Source organism: Onychostoma macrolepis, chromosome 06, assembly GCF_012432095.1.
Source record: "Onychostoma macrolepis isolate SWU-2019 chromosome 06, ASM1243209v1, whole genome shotgun sequence".
Classification (NCBI taxonomy): Eukaryota; Metazoa; Chordata; class Actinopteri; order Cypriniformes; family Cyprinidae; genus Onychostoma; species Onychostoma macrolepis.
This window is the reverse complement of record NC_081160.1, coordinates 2,514,082-2,537,005: the sequence shown is the minus strand read 5'-3', so window position 1 is coordinate 2,537,005 and position 22,924 is coordinate 2,514,082. Positions and strand designations below refer to the sequence as shown.

The following is a 22,924-nucleotide window of genomic DNA, read 5'->3' as shown; positions in this document are numbered from 1 at the left end:
ATCGTGGATCATCAGAGCAGGAGAGTTTCCTCTGTTTGAGAAATGATAGTGCACTTTTTAACCCTGTAAAGCCTACTGTATCGTATTTGATACACAAAGGCCTCTAAATCATCATCAGCATGATCAAAACTTTGCTGCTAAACATGCCACACGCAATCTACTCTGTGCCTTCTGGCGTCTAATTTATATTTTAGACTTTTTTTTAGCAAGTAAAAGGTCTTTTAGTTTAATTGTTCAAAAGTCCTCCTTCTGCTTGTGCTTTACGTGTCTTTTTGCCGTCAAATTTTTATCAAGTAAACGTAAGAATAACTTTTAGTAGTATTTCGAGATGAACACGTACTGGACTCAAGAAACTTTGGGTTGCTTGATGATTTTTTTAGAAAAAATATAAATATAAAAAATATGATCATCAGGAACGTTTATTTGTTCATCCCTCAATCAGTGTATTGCATCGCGTTATATGATTTGATCAACAAACTAAGCATTCAAAAAATATCCTCTTACTGAGACATATTATTGCTGATATTGAGCGACGACTGATATTTCTATCATTATATATAAGTTTTTTTCTTTTCTTCCATATTTTCACTATATCAGACTATTTGAGCCATAAAAGCCTGACGTATAAAATATATAATACTCAACAAAAACACTTATGCAAACTTTTGTCTTTAAATTTAGATTTTTGTCTGACTTTTATTTCATATGTCATTTATTTCACATTTACAGGGTTATAATGTGTTTGTGGCACAAGGTGTTAATTATTATAATTATTTGTGACCCTGGACCACAAAACCAGTTTTAAGTGCCAATTTTTCGAAATTGAGATTTATACATCATCTGATAGCTGAATAAATGTTTGTTATGATCGGACAATATTTGGCTGACATACAACTATTTGAAAATCTGGAATCTGAGGGTGCAAAAAAATCTAAATATTGAGAAAATCGCCTTTAAAGTTGTCCAAATGAAGTTCTTAGCAATGCATATTACTAATCAAAAATTAAGTTTTGATATATTTACGGTAAGAAATTTACAAAATGTCTTCAAGGAACATGATCTTTACTTAATATCCTAATGATTTTTGGCATAAAAGAAAAATGGATCATTTTGACCCATACAATGTATTTTTGGCTATTACTACAAATATAATAATAATAATAATAATAATACGTTTAATTTGTATAGTGCCTTTCCCAAGCTCAAAGACACTTCACAATGACAAAACCATATAAGCAATCAGTACATACATAGATGGACAGTAGACATTTGCCACGTCTAGGACATGCGGTTGCAGTTGCAAACCATCGTAATAATACAGATAATCAAATACAGCAAACAATCAGATACAGCATTAAACCATAACAGTTTAAGAGGAAACATAGGACCGATAGTATTGGTTGAACAAATACGTTTTGAGTTTGGACTTAAATTCGTGCAGTGTGGTTATTGACCGGAGACACAGGGGCAATGAATTCCAAAATTTAGGAGCCATAACAGAGAAAGATCTCCCTCCCATAGATGAAAGGCGAGATCTTGGAACACAAAGAAGTTCCCCTCCAGATGATCGAAGTAGACGAGAAGGAGTATATGGAGAAATTAGGTCAGAGAGATAAGTAGGTGCAAGACCGTGAAGTGACTTAAAGGTAAGCAGAAGAATTTTATAAATGATACGAGAAGACACGGGTAGCCAGTGGAGGTTAAAAAGAATAGGAGTGATATGAGCCGACCGCTTGGTGTACTTTAACATTCTTGTTTCAGAGTTTTGAATGTATTGCAAACGGGAGATGGAGCGTGCTGGTAATCCAGAAAAAAGAGTGTTACAGTAGTCAAGCCGAGATGTGATAAATGCATGTACTAGTGATTCAGCATCTTTTGGGCTCATGAAGGAAGGGAGTTTGGCAATACGTTGAAGTTGAAAGAATGCAGCTTTGGAGAGTTTGCTAATATAAGCGTCTAGATTTAGTGAAGAGTCAAAAATGATACCTAAGTTCTTGATGGTGGCAGTTGGAAAAATTGATGTAGCTTCAAGGTAAATTTTAGGGGGGTTAGTTATGTTTTTTGTTAAAGTTGGGGGACCGACAATTAAAACTTCTGCTTTTGTCAAGTTGAAACTGAGAGAGTTGGAGTTAAGCCAGGTTTTTAACTTGTTGACGCATGTCAATAAAGTAGCAGTCTGGTGAATAGAGTCAGGTCAGCAAAAAGTATATATCTGAATATCGTCGGCATAGCAGTGATACTGAAAACCATGGCGGCGAATAATTTGTCCAAGGGGCATAATATAAATGATAAATAATAATGGCCCTAGAACTGAGCCCTGTGGCACACCCTGTTTAAGAGGGACAGTGGGAGATTTGTAATCATGCATGGTGATGTAGTGTTGTCTGTCCGTCAAATAGGAGGAAAACCAGGCTAACGCAGCTCCCGAGATTCCAATCTCTGAGAGGCGCATGAGTAGTAGATTATGAGACACAGTGTCAAAAGCTGAGCTAAGGTCGTGTAATAAGAGTATGGAAAGGTTGCCCAAATCACCAGAAAGAAGGAGGTCATTTGTAACCCTTGCTAAAGCAGTTTCAGTACTGTGTTGCGAATGAAAACCTTACTGAAATGAACTGAAGTGTTTATTGTGAACTAGAAATGACTGCAACTGAGTGGCAACAACCTTTTCCATGATTTTAGAAACAAATGGTAGGTTGGATATTGGACGATAATTAGCGTAGTCAGCTGGGTCCAGAGTTGGCTTTTTAAGCATAGGACTGATAGCAGCAGTTTGAGTGAAACTGGAACAGTAGCAGAAATAAGAGACATGTTTACAAGATGTGAAATAGAACCAGAAATAGCAGAGGTACAGTGTTTCAAAAGGAATGTAGGTGCAGGGTCAGCACGGCACGAAGAAGAGTTGGATTTCAGTATAAATTCATTAATTAAGGTGGGGTTTGTCAAGGAAAAGCTATCAAGCAAAAGCTACCCCAGCGACTTAAGACTGGTTTTGTGGTCCAGGGTCACATTTGTCTTATGATGAAATTGTATTTCATAAGTTTTATTTGTCTTTATATCAACCATCAGACACCCTGATCTCTAAATGGGCTTCAGCTTTTGGAAAATCCAGAACCAAACGCTGAACTGAGTTTGTGTTTGTTCACTTGATTGTCATCCAAAATCTTTTCACAAGTGTCAATTCTGTTTGAATTTGAATTTAATGACTGAATTAATCAAATCGAAAAGGTCAGGTCGGGGCACAGATGTGTCATGGCGATACTGTTTTCTGTTTATTGTTTATATGGTTATTTTTCAAAGTATTTCCAATGCAATGTTTCTCCTTAGGTTGACACATTATAAGGCTAAAGTTACACTTTTTATAAGGCTATAATTTAGACCTTTTAATGCCAGAAATCTCTTTAAGTTGAACTTTAGCATGTTGCTATATATATATATATATATATTTAACCAGCTATGTTGTCCGTGTTAACCGTGATGTAAGACTACTGTGAGCTTGAATGAAAGAGGAGAGGTTTCAACTCGTTAAGTTGTTTCTTAAGTTAAACAATAAATCAAATCATATTTCACACTATTAACCTTCTCCGTAATTCCTGGACTGATCCCATTGTGAATGATTCATCAGTGCAGGTTATTCTAAAGAAAAATAACTAGCTCCACTATTACAGTCCTACACTAAAGAGACGAGGAACAAACACAGTTATTCTAGTCTGTTAACACACCTGACAATATTGCGTAACATGTATTTGTCAGATTTATATTATGTCAGATCCAGTTTTACAAATGTAGGCAATGTAGTTTTTGGCACGACTTCAAATCTGCCAATATGTCATGATGATAAATTTGAGATGTTGCGTTGTCTGACTTTTGCTCTGCGTGCAAAGGTCACAGTTGTACTTTAAGTCTCAGGAACATCTCTGAAGACAGCGAGGGGACTTAAGGAAAAATATGATATAAACTGCACATTGGTTTTCTGTCTCTTGTTCTTCAGTCCCAGACCATGAACTACGTGGGTCAGCTGGCAGAGACGGTGTTTGTGACCGTGAAAGAACTGTATCGCGGTCTGAATCCGGCCACGCTCACCGGCGGCATCGACGTCATCGTGGTTCGCCAGCCTGATGGCAGCTACCAGTGCTCGCCGTTTCACGTGCGCTTCGGGAAACTCGGAGTCCTGCGCTCCAAAGAGAAAGTGGTGAGGTGGACGTTTGTTAAACTCAGGTTACCTACCGTCAGTTACTAGTTATTAGTGCAAGCTTGTTGTTATGTGACAGCTGTGTTCATGTGCTGAACATCTGTCCTGCTCAGATTGAGCAATCGGTTAGTTAAAGCTGTCGTGCTTGTCTGACAGAATGTTCCTCTTTCTCAGAGCTAACCAAACTTAAACACCAGACTATTGCTAGAACATCTTGTTAGCAGGAAATAGTTCTGAGGATGTGCAAGCGTTTTCATAAATGTGTTAAAAACACAGCTAGCACATTTTGTCAGAATGAAAATGACTAACACAAAACATTTTGTTAGACAGTGATGACTGTCATGTTTTCATTTAACAGCAATGGCATTTCATTTATTAAATTCAATTTAACTTTAATTTAATTAATTATTTTACAGCAATGGCAGTCACATTTTCATTTAACAGCAATTTTAACTGAAACTTGACTGTAGTTAATTTGTTTTACAGCAAATATAAAGGTAGTCACATTTTCATTCAACAGCAATTACATTTCACTTAACTTGTAAAATAATATTGCTAAATGAAAGTATGCATTGCATTAAATTTGCTGTCAAATTAAATTAAGTTGTTAAAATTCCACTGCTGTTAAATAAAAATAGGACTGCCAATAAATTTGCTTTAAAATAAAATTTAAAATGGTAAATTAAGTTTAATGAAAGTAAATTTAAGTTATATACAATTCCATTGCTGTTAAATGAAAACTTGACTGCTATTCAATGAATAAAAATACATTTTTTATTTCATATTAATTTAATGGCAGTTATAAACTGTATTTCAACAGCAATTGCATGTCATTTAGCTTAGTTAGATTTAATTAAATTAAACTTAATTTAATTTAACAGCGTAACTCATTAATTTTTTTTAAAGGCTTAGAATTTCATTTAATCATAATTGAACATAATTTAATTTAACATTTTATTGTGCAACAAATTGAATGCAACATTCTACTCCCTCTGATATGTTCTATTAGAATTAGAATTAAACTTTTTTTTTTTTTCTTTTTTTCATCAGTACCTTTAAGCCTTCTTTATGTAACAGACTTCTGTGTACAGAATATGCGTTGATATGTAGATGATGGCATTCATATGTTAACGAGCTCATGGATAATGAATGAGGCTTGAGTACTTCTACATTGCATTAACATTTAAGTTAAATAAAATTCCATTGCTGTTAAATGAAAACTTGACTGCTATTCAATTAATAAAATATATTTTTATTTCATATTAATTTAATGGCAGTTATATTGTCATTCAAGATAACAATATAATTTAATCATAATTGAACATAATTTAATTTAATATTTTATTTTACAACAAATTTAATCCACATTTAATGCAACATTCTACTCTCTCTGACCATTAGAATTAAACTTTTTTTTCTTTTTTCATCAGTACCTTTAAGCCTTCTTTATGTAACAGACTTCTGTGTACAGAATATGCGTTGATATGTAGATGATGGCATTCATATGTTAACGAGCTCATGGATAATGAATGAGGCTTGAGTACTTCTACATTGCATTAACATTTAAGTTAAATAAAATTCCATTGCTGTTAAATGAAAACTTGACTGCTATTCAATTAATAAAATATATTTTTATTTCATATTAATTTAATGGCAGTTATATTGTCATTCAAGATAACAATATAATTTAATCATAATTGAACATAATTTAATTTAATATTTTATTTTACAACAAATTTAATCCACATTTAATGCAACATTCTACTCTCTCTGACCATTAGAATTAAACTTTTTTTTTTTTCTTCTTCTGTACCTTTAAGCCTTCTTTATGTAACAGAGTTCTGTGTACAGAATATGCGTTGATATATAAATGATGGCATTCATACAGTATGTTAAAGAGCTCATGGATAATGAATGAGGCTTGAGTATTTCCACATTCCACATTTTTCTTTCCAATTAGTGAAGAAAATCTTATATCCCTTGGTTTTTAAGAATTCGTATTTCTAAACCAGGAAGCCTAAGACATGCTGGTCCTCGTTCAGCCCATGTAACCGCTGTGTTCGTCCCTCCACAGGTGGATATTGAGATCAATGGAGAGCCTGTGAGCCTGCATATGAAGCTGGGAGATAACGGAGAGGCGTTCTTCGTGGAGGAGAATGAGGATTTTGAGGTCTGTCTGGATGAATGTGAGTTTTCTAATCTCTCCTGTAATGTTCCGCTGTGGTTTTCACGATACTCTCTCTGTGTCCGTCGCAGACGCGGGTTCCCGCTCACCTCTGCACCTCTCCAATCCCGACCGATGTCCCAGAAGTGTCCGAGATGACCGAGTCTCCCTCCAGCATCACGTCGTCCTCCAGCCGCCGCAAAAAACGCCGCAGGAAGCGAGCGCGTTCAGACACGCATCTGCGAGAGGAGGCCAGTTCCTCCTCAGAGAGAAGGAAAGTCTAGATCAAGATGTCCTAAAGGAAGAGTCGCTTTTGGGCGCAAGGTTAGAGGTTTACTAAAGTTATTGTACATTTACTTTTTCTGATCAATGTAAGATTGTTGGCTGCTTATTTCATGAATCTCTAGCTCAAGAGGGCTACACTACTACCAGAAATTATTTTTGCATTGCACCATTAAACCTAGTTGATACATAACCCTGCATATAAACTAAAGATTTACGGACGCCTCCGACTAGGAGTAACGGTTGGATTAAAATAGCAGACTGACTGAATTGTGTTATTAAACTTGTTTTACCTGACAAACTTCAATCCTTTAGACAATCCGTTACACTTATTTACATTTTAAGCAAGAGAATATTATGTGAATAAATGACTTTGTTAGCAATACACAACCAATCTAAGCACCACGCCTCTGTGTGCTTGTCAAATAAAATCAGTCTTAAGAAATAAATGTCATTTTTTTTAATAATTGTTTGGTATCAGTATTTTATTGATCCTTATTGATTTCAAAGACAGTTTTTGAATGCTATTCACATATACAGATATCTGTGTATGTTATTCATGATAAAGTTGTACAGTTAGTTTTTACTGTTAGTTGCATGAGACAAAAGAAGTTAGAATCAAGGAGAAACTCACAACATTTCAAAACGGTTCACTTATTTGAAAGCTGCTATTGTCATCATCATTCATATCATCATTGATGGTAAACATTCTGCATTCAGAACAAATGGTGCAACCAAATTAAATATACACTGTAAAAAATGTGACATTTCATGTGATTTTACATTAAAATGCTGGTAAATGTACAGTCTTAAGATTTACAGTGAAAAACTGTAAATTGACATTCCCAGAAATCTAACTGTTTACATTTGATGGTTTTTCATTGAATTAACTCTTTCTTCTTAGTATGTACACTAGGGTTTTATCCTACGTCTTTTGTTGTTAACTTAATATTTATTGCATTATTTTAGTATTATCTGTTTTATGGTGTTTTGTATTTGTGTGTATGACACCGTATGCACCTTCTGTATATTAATATTTGCCTCAGCTTGTGGAAAAGTTACTCGTGATGCACTTTAATGAAATATACAATTTATTTTACTGTAAATTTAAGTTTAATCTGTAAAACTTGAAAAAATGTTGCTACCATATTTTTTTACAGTAGTTCTGGTAACCATAGCTGCCATTTTTAGCATAAATTCCACAGATTTATTTTTACAGTGTACAGAGTTGATTACAAACTACCTAGAACTTAAAACGCCTGTAATGTGGACGTTACGTTCCTATTTAAAGGGATAGTCCACACACACACACACACACACACACACACACAAAACTTCCGTCATCATTTACTTACCCTCAAGTATTTCCAAACCTGCATGAGTTTCTTTCTTCTGCTGAACACAAAAGAAGATATTTAGACTAATGTGTGCAAGCAAACAGTTTCTGGTCCGCGTTGACTACTATAGTGTGAAAAAATAAAAAATCAAATACTATGGAAATCAATGGCTACTAGCAAGTGTTTGGTTACCTACATTCCTCAAAATATCACCTTCTGTGTTCAACAGAAGAAAGAAACTTGTACAGTTTTGGAATAACGTGAGGGTGAGCAAATGATGACAGAATTTTCGTTTTTGGGTGAACTGTCCCTTTAAAGTAAAAACGTACGGACAGCTGGTGTAACCTAACCCAGGTCACTGATTTGTGTTTTTACTCTCGACAGTAAGTCTGTGTACTACTCGCTGTCAGAGGAACCCTTCGAGGAATCGTCTGGAGCTCAGAGCAGAGACGTTCATCCTCACTCTGATGGAGAGTGTTCTGTTAATGAGAGGTAGTTATATATCCTTAAACGTCTTTGAATGATGTAGTTCGGCCCATATGTTCTCTCTCTATATTATGGATATCTGAATGCAAAGCTCTGCTTACTTGCGCTGTCTCTGTCTGCAGTGTGTTCTTCAGTCGTCCCTCCTCTCCTAAGAGTGATTCAGAGTTATGTAAGCCGCAGGAGTCTCTAGGGCCTCAGATGCAGTGGAACTGGGGTGCTTTTCCCAAGGTACCGTGCTGCATTCAACTACTGCATGCATACAGATTGCATCACAGATGGTCTCTCCAGAATGTCAGAATGTTCCAAAACCAATTAAGGTGCCTACATAGGCAGTATTTTTAGACATCATATGTCCACTCTGAACAAGGCTTTTAAAAAATTAGATTTTCTGAAGAATGTTTGAGTGATGATTGAAAGTTCACTGTCTGGTGGGAAAAAGTCCACCCTCAAGTTTCTGTGATGTTCTGGTCTCTAGATATAGATTGGGTTCCTCATTAAGTTTAAATCTGTTGGAGTTTCTGTATCAATCCCAGAATGCATTGCATTCAGCTCAGTCAAAACAATAACTCATCCAAGATGCTTGAAAGATTTTTTTTTTTTTTTAGTATTTTGTTTATCATTGATAGAAAATAGACTTTTAAAAGTTAAAATATTTTACCCAGTTTTGTGTACAAATAATTTTCTGTGCTTATTAACTTGCTAATGTCAGATTATTTGAGCTCTGTTTGTGTGGCACCTGTGAGTAACCATTAACAGTGCAGTGTTATTTTATACTGTTATAGTTTTTGTTAATATTTTGTATTTAGAATTTATTTTTTTGGTTTGGATTGGTTTACCTGAATTTTGCTGCTCTTCAGCCATATGGAGTGATTTTGATCCAGTTTCTCTCCAGTCTCTCAAAGAAACTCGACCATTTGAAACCTTCTTTTTGCTCTCGTGATGTTCTTCCTCCACATATTTTAAAACAAATTTTCAACTCGGTTGGCCCTAGTTTGGTGTCGTTTCTGAATAAATGTCTAGTTTCGGGGACTATACCTGATGCCAAACCTGATATTGCCAAGTGCAACGTGTTCCTGGGTCAACATCTTTGTTGACCCTGGAACAACATTGTGATTAACCAATCAGATTTCAAGAACCAGTTTATAATTTTTGTGAAGTTTAGGATTATAATCAGTGTTTGGTGCTTGTACATCAGTGTAATTCATCTATCAGTTCCTCAGATTTTAGGGATTACTCATGGGTAAGGTTAGGTTTAGGTGTAGGAATTTGGTTAAGATTATATTTTTGGATTAAAATGTTGTTCCAGGGTCAACAAAGTATGTTGACCCACGAACACGTTGCACTTGGCAATATCAGGTTGTGCATACCTGATAGCCTCAAAGAAGCTACTGTGACTCTTCTTAAGAAACCTTCTCTTGATGCTAGTAATTTTAATAATTTTCGACCCATCTCAAATCTTCAGTTTCAGAAAACTGTGTTTATTCAGATACAGTCTTTCCTTAGTGCAAATCATATTTTTGAAACCTTCCAGTCTGGTTTTAAGACTCTGCATAGCACAGAGTCTGCTTTATTACGGGTCCTTAATGATATTATGTTGGCGACTGACTCTGTTATCCTAATTCTGTTAGACTTAACCTCGGCTTTTGATACAGTAGATCATAAAACTTTTATCTCGACTAGAATATTTTGTGGGGATCCAGGGAACTGTTCTTAGCTGGTTCAAATCATATTTAACAAATAGAAGTTTCTCTGTCAGATTGGGCAATTTTTCTTCATTGCCTGCTAAACTTTCCTGTGGAGTGCTGCAGGGTTCTATTCTCGCACCCATTCTTTTTTCTTTGTATTTACTTCCTTTGGGCTCTTTTTTCAGAAACCATGGTGTATCATTTCACTGCTATGCAGATGATACCCAAATTTATCTACCTCTGAAACAAAATAAACATGCTGCTCTGGAATCTCTTTTTGCATGCCTGGATGAAGTGAAAATGTGGTTCTCTCAAAATGTTCTATGTCTGAATGAATCAAAAACCGAGGTTATAGTCTTTGGCCCTAGTGAAAATTCAGGGAGCAGAAGTATCGATCTGGACTACCTTGCTCCTTTTACTTCTTCCTGTATTAAGAACCTAGGTGTTTTCTGGGATCAGAGTCTTAAATTTGATAAACAAATAAATGCACTTATTAGTTCCTGTTTTTTTCCGCTATGTCTTTTCTCCAAAATTAAATCTTTTCTCTCTGTGAAAACTTTAGAGATTGCTATCCATGCGCTTATTACAACTCGCTTGGATTACTGCAACTCTCTTTATCTCAGTATTTCTAAATCTTCCATCGCTCGTCTACAATTAGTACAAAAAGCCGCAGCTAAATTCCTCAAAGGACACCGTAAATTTGATCACATTACTCCAATTCTGAAATCGTTACATTGGTTACCTATGCATCTTAGAATTGAGTTAAAAATTCTTCTCTATGTTTATAAATCTGTAAATAATCTCGCACTAAGCTATCTATCTGATCAACTTCATCCATACAATCCTACTCTAAATCGGAGGTCTGGTGATCAAAGACTTCTCTCTGTCCCCAGAACACGGTTAAAGCATAGAGGGGATAGAGCCTTTGCGGCTGCTGGCCCTAGGCTGTGGAACAGCTTTCCAGCCTGTATCAGATCGGCACAGTCTTTAACTGTGTTTAAATCATCTCTTAAAACCTATTTCTTTTCTTTGGCTTTTAATTCACTGTGAGTTTATGGTATGAATCTGTGGGTTGTCCTGTGTTTTATGTCTTTATTTGTTCAGCACTTTGGTCAGCCTATATAAATGTGCTATATAAATGAAACAAACTTGAACTTGATTTTTATATTTTCTGGTTTCACATTAATTTTTTGTTTGTGATTTTTATTAGTTTTTGTTTTTAATATGTCTATATAGTTTTTATTTATTAGTTTTAGATATTTTAGTGCAGCAATTTAAACTAAATGACAATAAGAAGTGTTGCCTTGGCATCTAACTGAAGAAAAAATGTACATTTTTAAATATTTAATTTAATTTAACTTTTTCAGTATTTAAAATGCCTTTTTATGGCTTTAGTTTCAGTTAAAGGGGTGGTTAAATGTTTTTTTTTTTTCTAGGCTTGATTGTGTTTATGGGGTGCAGTCTAACATGTGTTAATGCATCGTTTAAAAAAACACATTATTTTTCATATAATTTACCTTTATGTCCCTTCTCTTCTGAACGCTCTGATTTCCTGGTTTTATGAAGTCCCTCCCTCAGAAATACGCGATGGGCTCAGATTGGTTAGCTGGCCCAGTGTGGTATGATTCACTAAACCGCCGAGTGCGTGCTCAGAAACTCACCTCAGCGGCATGTGCTCCGGTTGTATTGTAAACAATGACGTCATAAATATTGCTTATCAATTTGAGCCCGATTGAGACGCAGAGGATATTAGTGAAGGGGATCCTGTGCAAGCACGGCCCTTATAGGATGTTTCAGAATACTATGTTTTTTGTTTGTTGTCTCATACTTTTAGATACGCTGTTATTTGGAAATGCCACTGCTTCTGTTAGCTTCTAATATACGTTTTATCCTGATTAAACTTGTAACATTGATTTTGAAACTTGTGAATCCATTAGAATCATTAGAAGATAGAATCACGAATCATATATGAAAAGATTTTTTTTGTGAACCCCTAGTTTTGACGGCATGGCAACAAGTCCTCTTCTCTAAAGCAGCGCAGCAAGGCCCCGCCCCCTTTGTTGCATGTTCCCGGGGGTTGGGTTTATGTAAATTTCAGGGTTTGTGATGTCACCAACCCTGGAAGTAAACTGCCATAATTTTAAAAGACGATATCTCCATTTGCATTGAACTTTCAGCGTCGTAACGTTGCTGATATTGTTTATGCTCAAACAGCAACATCATTACACACTAACTAATGTTAAAGTGAAATCACAATCAACCACCCCTTTAACTATAATAACATAATAATAAAGTTTAGGGTCAGTAAGATTTCTTTTAAATAAATGAATATTAATGAATTTATGAATAAATTCTATTTATTTAATCAAAGAATACTGGGAAAAAATATATCAGTTTCCACAAAAATACATAACTGTTTTCAGCATTAATAATAATCAGAAATGTTTCTTGAGCAGTAAATCAGCGTATTAGAATGATTTGTGAAGGATCATGTGACACTGAAGACTGGAGTAATGATGCTGAAAATTCAGCTTTGATCACAGGAATCAATTACAGTTGATTCACATAGAAAACTCTTATTTTAAATTGTAATAATATTTCAAAATATTGTTATACTGTGTCTATTAAATGTGGCTTTGGTGAGCAGAAGAGATTTATTTCAAAGTCATTTAAAAAAATCTTAAACAGTAGTGCATGAGGTTTAATTTCATTAGGATGCTGCCTTATAAGGGCACAAAACATTTGACTCGGTGTTTCTTGTGTTTGTGTAGGTGTGTCAGGCAGAGAGGGATGAATCTGATTCGCTGCGTGACCCGTCCATCACGCCCTCTGACCACTCCCACTTCCGCACCATCCATCGACAAGCGTCCATTGACATGGACAGCACTGACTCTACAGCGACGGTGACCGTGGTGAGACCTGAACCTCAGATTGGTACGACCAGCCCTGTTCCATTAGATGACACTTATGCAGTTGTTTCGTCTTCATTTAATACACAACTGGATGTCAAGGTCACCAAAACGCATGTAGTGACCTTTCAGTCCGCAGACGACTCCTTCCCACAGGCCTGGACTGCACTGGAAAACAAAGAGACCAAAGACTTAAACCACAGCACAGACAGTCACACTCAGACCTATAATATAACCAGCTCTATTAACACAATCCACGGGACCAGTGCTGTCAGTAGTGCAGCTAGTTTAGACACTGTGGCTCATGTAGGAAGCCAAGAAACCTGGGATGAGAATAATGCCTCGGTCACATCCGAAATTCAAACCATCACATTCGGTGAGACTGAATCAAATACAGTTTTAGAAGCAGAAACAGAGGTAAACTCAGCAGACACAATCACTGTTTTACCAAAACACCAAAGCTCTGTGGGAGGCTTAGAGGAGGGGGCGGGATTAGAGACTTCACAGACCAATCAGAATGCAGACGGTGCTGGAATGACACCAGCTCTGGAGTCCATCGTCAAATCAGAGGATTCGATGCTTCTTGAGTCCTCGAAAACAGCAGACTCTCAGGACAAGAGGAAAGGTAGTGGATTACATCTGTACTTACTCCAGTGCACTAATTCAGTGATTGAAAATGATTTGAAACATTTCACCTGAACTGCACGTGTTGTTTTTTCTAGTCAAGCGGAGTCATCATTTGGGACCATCTGATATCTATCTAGACGACCTCTCCAGTCTTAACCCTGAAGTTGCTGCCCTCTATTTTCCAAAGAGGTTAGAAGGTTCATTAGCCAACATGCTTAACCGATTTGTTATAAATAATTTATTGGATTTTTTTTTAATTTCTGCTTCTTGACACAATACACAAATGATTGTTAGACTACAACAATAAAAAAAAAAAAAAAAATCTACATAAAATTAGTGCCGTCAAAATGATTAATCGCGATTAATCGCATCCAAAATAAAAGTCTTTGTTTACATAATATATGTGCTGTGTATATTTATGTATATATAAATACACACACATGCATGTATATATTTAAGAAAAATATGTTATGTATATAAATTAAATATATATAATATAAATTAGTTTAATATAAATATATAAATGTAAATATTTTCAAAATATATACTGTATGTGTGTGTATTTATATATACATAATAAATATACACAGTACACACACATATATAAACAAAAACTTATTTTGGATGCAATTAATTGTGATTAATCGTTTGACAGCACTACATAAAATAAATCGATTTTGTTTTGTTTTTGGGTTTTTTACATAAATTATTATAGCACTACAGCAATGAAAATATAATATTCATTGAGTATTATTGTTAATAATAATAGCAGAAATAAAATAAAACTATTATTTGAATTGTTTTATCTTTGATTTTTGATGTAATAAATAAATGATTGTAGGACTACAGCAATAAAATCTATTAAATAAATAAAATAAAATAATTATTATTGTTGTTGTTATGTTTTTTATGTTATATATATATATATTTATGCAAAGTTGTTTTCTGATCTTTATAATCACAAATATTTTTTCATCTTTGTTTTTGCGTTATGATTGTCAGTCCGCATATTTCTCACTTGAGAATGAATGGCTGTAATTATCCAAACAATACATTGAATAAGTTTCTTCACCCAACAGTATTCACAGGTATTGGGGGTCCAAAGTTAGAAGATTAAGAATCATTTACATTTAGTCATTTATCAGACGCTTTTATCCAAAGCGACTTACAAATGAGGACAATGGAAGCAAACAAAATCAACAAAAGAGCAATGATATGCAAGTGCTATAACAAGTCTCAGCTAGCATAATGCAATACACATAGTAAGGTTTTTTTTAATTATTATTATTTAATAAATAAGAAGAAAACCGATAGAATAGAAAAAGAATCGAGCAAGCTAGTGTCAGAGGCCTTTTTTTTGCTTTTTGTTAATTGTATAATAAATAAAAAGAAAACAAATAGATAGAATACAAAAATATTAGAAAAGCTAGTGTTAGTGTTTTTTTTGTTTTGTTACTTTTTTTTTTTAAGTAGTTAGTAAATGAATAGAGTGCACGTCTAAAAGAATCAGTCACTAAAAATGCTGTATTGATCAACTGTGGACAGATCCATGTCTGTGATGGTTCTGCGGTAGTGGCTGATGACTGTACTATCATTTTAAATATGGAAAAGCATGATATTAGGAATGAGTAGGAATGTCCAGATGTTTGACTGGTAGTTTAATTCCTGTCCCTCCATGTTTTCAGTGAGACAGAGTCATCGGATCTGCGCTCGACTCATGGGCCGGATCCGTCTCCTCCCTCGGGTCAGCTGTCTCCTCAGTCCCTGGGCAGCACTAACGCAGACAGCGGCACCGAGTATCTGTCCGACTCTACCACAGACACGCTGGACGTGACCATGTCTCTGTGCGGGAGAGGAGACATCAGTCAGATCAGTAAAGGTAAAGAGTGAGACGAACACCATGTCCTAACCAATAAATCTCAACCGTGTTCAGTCACGACATCAACACTTTTGTTGTATTTTTTAGTTTCTGCTTTTGTCTCAGTGTGCTGTGTAGCTCCGCCCACAGTGAAATCTTATTGGTCTACACTTCTGCTCCAGATATATTCATATATATATTCATATATTTGTAGCAATAGCCAACAATAAATTGTAAGGGTCAAAATGATCAATTTTTCTTTTATGCCAGAAATCATTAGGATGGTAAGTGAAGATCATGTTCCATGAAGATATTTTGTAAATTTCCTACCGTAAATATATAAAAACTTCATTTTTGATTAGTAATATGCATTGCTAAGAACTTCATTTGAACAACTTTAAAGGCGATTTTCTCAATATTTAGATTTCTTGCACCCTCAGATTCCAGATTTTAAAATAGTTGTATCTTGGCTAAATATTGTCCGATCCTAACAAACCATACATCAATGGAAAGATTATTCATTTATTTATTGATGTATAAATCTCAATTTCAAAAAATTGACCCTTATGACTGCTTTTGTGGTCCAGGGTCACATATATTGAACATTAAATATATTATGATTGGGTGTGATTTTGTTTCATGCAGCATTTTATTTTCAGGACAGAAAAATGATTTAGGTTGATATCTGTGGCTCTTCCTGTATTTTTACACTTTTTTTTTTTTTTTTTTTTTTTTGCGTGTGTTGCAGAGAAGTTCATGGAGCATCTTGTCAAGTATCAAGACTTTGTCAACAATCCTGGAATTATTGAAGACCCAAACCTTGTCATCTGCATCAACTCAAAGTCAGCATGTGTAATATTCATTTATTAAAGCAGTAGACAACAAAAACTGTTGGTAACAGCAATCTGTAGTACAACGATGTCCAATAGTAATCACATAAACAGTTCTTGGTAAAATAGTTAGTCTAACTGGAGGTTGGTTACAGTTGCCAACAAACTTGGCACATTAATATTTGATGAAACTGAGATGCAGTTACTGGTGCGAGTGTATCGGCTTCAGATGTGGCTCATCCAATCAGATTTTAGAGCCAGAGCTGTTTACGAGTTTTATAAAGGTCATTTTATCACATATGCACTATGATAACATTATGATATGACTCTTGTTTAGCTTTGTGGTCGTTTTGTTTCAGATATTATAACTGGGCTGTGGCAGCGCCAATGATTCTGTCAGTTCAGGCTTTCCAGAAGACTTTACCAAAGGTAGGTCAGGTCAGAGATCTTTGATTACTGCATCAATGACTAATCGTTCAGAGATAATGACTTGTTTTTTCTGTTTTAGAGCACCATTGAGCAACTAGTCAAAGATAAGATGCCAAAAAAGTCTGGCCGCTGGTGGTTCTCTTGGAGGAGGAAAGATCTGAACAATGTTGCGGTAAAAACTCAATCTGAAACTGAATCTAACAGTACAGAAATAATGTTTAACTCATGAAAGGAGCAACTCTATTGTGCAATTTCCCTTTAAGAGACTGATAAGTGCACTATCTGCTGACTGCGCCTGTATACCTCTAATTCCGCACTGCACATAAAGTTTTTTCTCATTTTAGGGAAGCCAAAAGTCTGACGCAGAGGGGAATCAGCTTGAAGCTTCTGCCGCTATCGCTGGACCCTCTTCACTGAAGTAAGACACGTGTTTGCATGCATGCAAAACATGATGCACTCAGTGTTTTTTCCTAATTATAAAGTTTGACAGAAATAATTCAGAAGGATGTTTGAAAAATCTGTTTAAAACTATTTCAACTCGCATGCACGCTAGTTTGTCACAAGTCATGCACCAGCACAAGCCACCAACAGTGCACAAAAATGGAAATGTCTTGTTTATGTGTGTCATTATATGAGACAAAAAAGGATGCAAAGGAAAAAACAAAAGCCCGATAAGTTTATAACCAAACCTCATGCATCCGCACCAACAGGTGTCAATATAAAGTACAAATCTACTGGAGAAATAAGAGCAAACTAAACAAAAGTAACACTTCGAATTGAATGCATGTGTGCACCACATCTTAAAAGCTTTTTGTTGTCTTTGCACTAAATATCATGCAGCCTGTCAGGGACTTTTTATAACATTGCATACATTTGTAAGCTTGTTATGAAAGCAGCATGTACATATGGGCTTCCTCTCCTTATCAGAGAGCACTTGATCTTTGACGTACTGAGTCATTCTTCAAACATGATGGAATTCAGTATTATCAAGACTGTTGGCTGACTGTGCATTGCTTATTTGATCTTTGACCCAGTAAATCCATTAATTTCTGTTTTGTGTATGCAGGAGTTCTGTTGAACTCTCGAGTGATGAGGATGGCTCTGTCTCCATGAGGAAGAACAGTGAAGAGGTGAACACAGCGCAGTGCATCAGTCAGATGTACCGCAAATCCCTCCGGCTGACCTCTGAACAGATCGTAAGAATCGTATCAACAACATCATCTGTGTGTGTCATAGAGTTTAGTCACGAGCAAGTGGAAGACCTACAATTTGGAAATAAATTGAAAATTGAACTAGACATGTTGTCGACAGTGTTTTTTGTTTCACATGTCTAGTTCAATTTTACCTCAGAATAAATAAATAATTATTTTATTTATTTAATGAAATAGTGTTCATGTTTTATTATTATTATTATTATTTTAAATAATATTTTATATATATATATATATATATATATATATATATATGTGTGTGTGTGTGTGTGTGTGTGTGTTTGGTTTTGTTTGTTTTTATCTCTCAATTCAGACTTTCTTGCAATTGCAGGTTTCACCTTTCTGATTTTTTCCCCTTAGAATTGTGAGACTTAAAAGTCATAATTATCAAATGTATACTCAGAATTGTGAAATTGTGAGAGAAAAACTGTTTTATTTATTTTTTTATTCAATGATGGAAACCGCTTCCATAGTTTTTACAATAATGATAATTTAGGTTGAAAATATGAGTAATGCGAATGTCATTAAAATGTCACAATGCAAATTAAAAAATTAAAAATTAACCACAAAATCAAAAGAAAGAAATAATATTTTGCATTTAGATAATGAAGCTTGATAATATTAATGAAGATTAACATGAATTTTCATTACTATATTGCAGTAGTGAGAATTTTTTGCATCACTCAATGCTCTCAAATATAGGCTGCATTATTGTACTTTTCCTACTGAACAGCTACTTATTGATAATCTAGACATGTGCAATGTCTGATATCTTATATATATATATATATGTATGTGTGTGTGTGTGTATGGCAGGAGAGTCTGAATCTGCGTGAAGGAGCCAATACTGTGGTGTTCAGTGTGACCACACAGTATCAGGGCACCTGCCGCTGTGAAGCCGCCATTTACCTGTGGAACTACGATGACAAAATCATCATCTCAGACATCGATGGGACCATCACCAAGTGAGTCTCTCTGAATCACTGCAGGAATTAAGTTACTATCTGTGACATTAGGCTGACGGTTGTTCACCTTTCTCTCTGTATCAGATCAGATGCTCTGGGGCACATTTTACCGCAGCTGGGGAAAGACTGGACTCATCACGGTATCGCCAAACTATATCACAAAATACATCAGTAAGAGAGACACGCTTTAATTCACAACTTTCTGATTTAATAAAACACTGTAAATGTATGTGCAAGTTTTGGCATACAGAAACCGTTTAAAGCAGCGGCAATACAAATATAGATGTCATATATAGGTGTCATATACCTTTATTATAGTTTTCACCTGAGATGCACTAGAAATAAGGGAATGTCATTTGTTTATTTGTAGTTATTGCTGTTAATTGCGTATATATTTGCTGACAAAGTCCAACATGCAAATAGGCTTATTTGCTTTGTTGCATCACATCTTGCTATTTTATTTTTAATGTGTTAAAACTTAATGCATCTTAAGACATCTGGTCTATTCTGTTCAGGCCTGTTTAGCTGTTTTTGAATATGTTATGTGATAAAATGCATACTTTAATTTATACAGTTGATTTATTGACAGCCCTGTTAATACTTTTATTCATCAAGGATGCATTAAATTGATCAAAAGTGACAGTGAAGACACTATTTTGAACTTTCTATTCATCAAAGAATCCTGAAAAATTAAATGTCAGTTTCCACTAAAATATTAGGCAGTTTTCAACATTGATAATAATCAGAAATGTTTTTTGAGCAGCAAATCAGCCTCTTAGAATGATTTCTGAAGGATCATGTGACTCTGAAGACTGCAGTAATGATGCTGAAAATTCAGCTGCGCATCACAGAAATAAATGACATTTTAACAGATATTCTCCTAGAAAAGATTTGGTTTAATTTGTAATAATATTTAACTGTTTTTACTGTATTTCTGATCAAATAAATGCAGCCTCAGTGACCAGAACAGACTTCTTTCATTTAAAAACATGAACATTTTACTGACCCCAAGCGTTTGAATGGTAGTGTATTTAAGAATCATTTATGATTCTGTTCTTCTCCTGCAGGAATGGTTATAAGTTCCTGTACTGTTCGGCTCGAGCTATAGGTATGGCAGACATCACTAAGGGTTACTTGCAGTGGGTAAATGATCGAGGAACGGTTTTACCCAAAGGACCGGTGCTACTGGCTCCCAGCAGCCTGTTCTCAGCCTTACACAGGTGAACACAAACAGATCATTAATACAGATACATCCGGCCTCCATGACTGACTGTACCGAGGCTGAGACTGCTGTTAATGTGTGTGTGTGTGTGTTCTCAGGGAGGTGATTGAGAAGAAGCCAGAGGTGTTTAAGATCGCCTGTCTCACTGATATCAGAGATCTGTTCAGTCTCGTCAGACAGCCCTTCTACGCCGCCTTCGGCAACAGAACTAACGTGAGCATTCCTTCAGTATTACAAACGTGCAGTTATGCATCTCTTTGGAATTATGGGAAGGCCTGACTGTATTTTGCGTCTGTGTGTAGGATGCATATGCATATAAGCAGGTCGGTGTTCCTGAGACTCACATCTTCACTGTGAACCCCAAAGGAGAACTCATACAAGAAAAGACCAAAGGAAACAAGTCCTCGTAAGTCACAACACGTGCACCATCTGTCAGAGGTTTGGAATAATTCATCAATTTTTTTTTTATGTTTCTGAAAGAAGTCGTCTTCTGCTTATCAAGGCCGCACTTATTTAATCTAAAATACAGTAGAATCAGAAATATTATTACAATTTAAAATAGCTGTTGTGAATATATGTTAAACTTTAATTTATTCCTGTGATCAAAGCTGAATTTTCAGCATCATTGCTCCAGTCTTCAGCGTCACGTGATATGCTGATTTGCTGCTCAAGAAACATTTCTGATTATTATCAATGTTGAAAACAGTTGCACTGCCCAATATTTTTGTTTAAACTGTCATACATTTTTATTTTTCAGGATTCTTTGATTTATAAATATTACAGATGGCTTTACTGTCACTTTTGATCAATTTAATGCATCCTTGATGGAAAAACGTACTGACCCCATACTTATAAAAGATAGTGTATCACATTTTCAGCAAAAAAAGTAAGCAACAAATACAGTTTATTTTTTTTAAACATTGACGATAATCAGACCTGTTTCTGGAGTAATAGCTGATGAAAATTCATCTTCGATCGCTGGAATAAATTACATTTTACAATATATTCACATAGAAAACAGTTATTTTAAATTGTAATTATGTTTCACAACATTACTGTTTTTATTGTATTTTTGGTCAAATAAATGCGGCTTAGGTGAGCAGAAGAGACTTTCAAAAACAAAAAAAACTTAGTTATTCCAAACTTTTGACCAGTAGTGTCTGTACAGTATGTATATACACAATCAAACGGTATATTAAAGGAATAGTTCACCCAAAATTGTCATCATTTACTCGCTTCTATGTTCATTAAAGGAAAAAAAGAAAAGAAATGCAATTGTTTGACTTTGATGTGTGTGTTTCAGTTACTCTCATCTCAGTGAGCTGGTGGATCACTTCTTCCCGTTCATCTGTAAAGATCCAGCCACCTCCTTCGACTGTCCTGAGTTCAGTCATTTCTCGTACTGGAGAGAGCCGTTGCCTCCGCTGGACCTCGCTGACCTGATCTAGACACAGCTACACTCCTCCCACTGCTTCAACTCCACACCAATCATATGTTCAGTTATACCTCTTCCTCAGCATTTCTTCTCATTGTCCTGTACTGTTTATATGAGCCGAATGTGTTTGTGCATTTACAGCCAAACCTGCTGTAGCATCAAAACTGGAGACAAACACGCATGCAAACACACAATCCTATACAAACACATGATACACGCTGGGTGAGGAATGTGCAATGATGATAGCATAACACTACACTGAGCATCTCGTTCTTCATCAGAAATGCTCAGAGAAGCTCTTTTGAGCCACAGATAGAAACAAACACATTAAACCGAGTGCCTTCGTACAAACCTGTGCACTATGACTATAGAACTGGTCCAGGGTTTTTATGAATGCATGTTCATTTCAACTTCTCTGCCAAATAATGGCCTATTACAGTTTCTATGGGGTTTTCTATTATTATTATTATCTGTGTTCTTTTTAAATATTTTTTACAATTGCTTTATTTGAGTGGTTACTGTAAAAGCGTGAGTTTGTTTTTATCAGCAAATACTTTATACAGCCGAATTGTATTTTATTTATTTTGAACATTCAAATTGAGCTAAAACAAAGACAGTCTATATATATTTGGCTTCCATTTATTGTATTTAAAAGAACATTGAAACAATAAAAAAATCACTAAGTGATGCTTTAAATTTCTCCTGACTGGACTTTCAGATGTATAGTTAGTGGTGTTTGCCAAAGTAAGCATCACTTGCTCGTTCATTAAATCCGAATGTTGTGGTCAAAAGTGCCTTACAAAGCAAGCATGATTGGAAAATAGTGTATCATGTAGACTATTTTATCCTGCTGCCCTCAAGAAGTATGATCTGTGACAAATTGTAATCTTGCATGCATACTCTGTCTAAGGAAGGATACGCGATGCATCCAAACGTTGAGCACTGATAAAAACATCCTGGTTAGTTTTATACTTCTCTCTGTACTGTACAGGCACTTCTGATGGCAACCAAACATGCTGCTCAAATAACATATGCTCATATTGTGACCCTGGATCACAAAACCCAGCCATAAGTGTCAATTTTTCAAAATTGGGATTTATGCATCATATGAAAGCTGAATAAATAAGCTTTCCATTGATGTATGGTTTGTTAGGATAGGAAAAATCTGGAATCTGAAGCTGCAAAAAAATCAAAATACTGAGAAAATCACCTTTAAAGTTGTCCAAATGAAGTTCTTAGCAATGCATATTACTAATCAAACATGAAGTTTTGATATGTTGACAGTAGGAAATTTA

General features: G+C 35.3%; 1 protein-coding gene across 1 annotated transcript; it reads left to right on the top strand.

Annotated features, from left to right (window-relative positions):
• The first annotated feature begins 1,625 nt into the window (after nucleotides 1–1,625).
• On the top strand, nucleotides 1,626–22,329 carry zgc:123305. Its single transcript, XM_058778048.1, is given in 22 exon segments — nucleotides 1,626–1,646; nucleotides 3,989–4,189; nucleotides 6,264–6,359; nucleotides 6,446–6,626; nucleotides 6,629–6,677; nucleotides 8,357–8,464; nucleotides 8,581–8,686; nucleotides 12,915–13,055; nucleotides 13,155–13,677; nucleotides 13,775–13,868; nucleotides 15,365–15,558; nucleotides 16,286–16,379; nucleotides 16,727–16,796; nucleotides 16,876–16,968; nucleotides 17,141–17,214; nucleotides 17,863–17,992; nucleotides 18,824–18,972; nucleotides 19,057–19,143; nucleotides 20,040–20,192; nucleotides 20,293–20,407; nucleotides 20,497–20,600; nucleotides 21,498–22,329. Coding segments are annotated over 21 exon segments (2,898 nt in total). The 5' UTR covers nucleotides 1,626–1,646; nucleotides 3,989–3,997; the 3' UTR covers nucleotides 21,643–22,329.
• The last annotated feature ends 595 nt before the right edge of the window (nucleotides 22,330–22,924 follow it).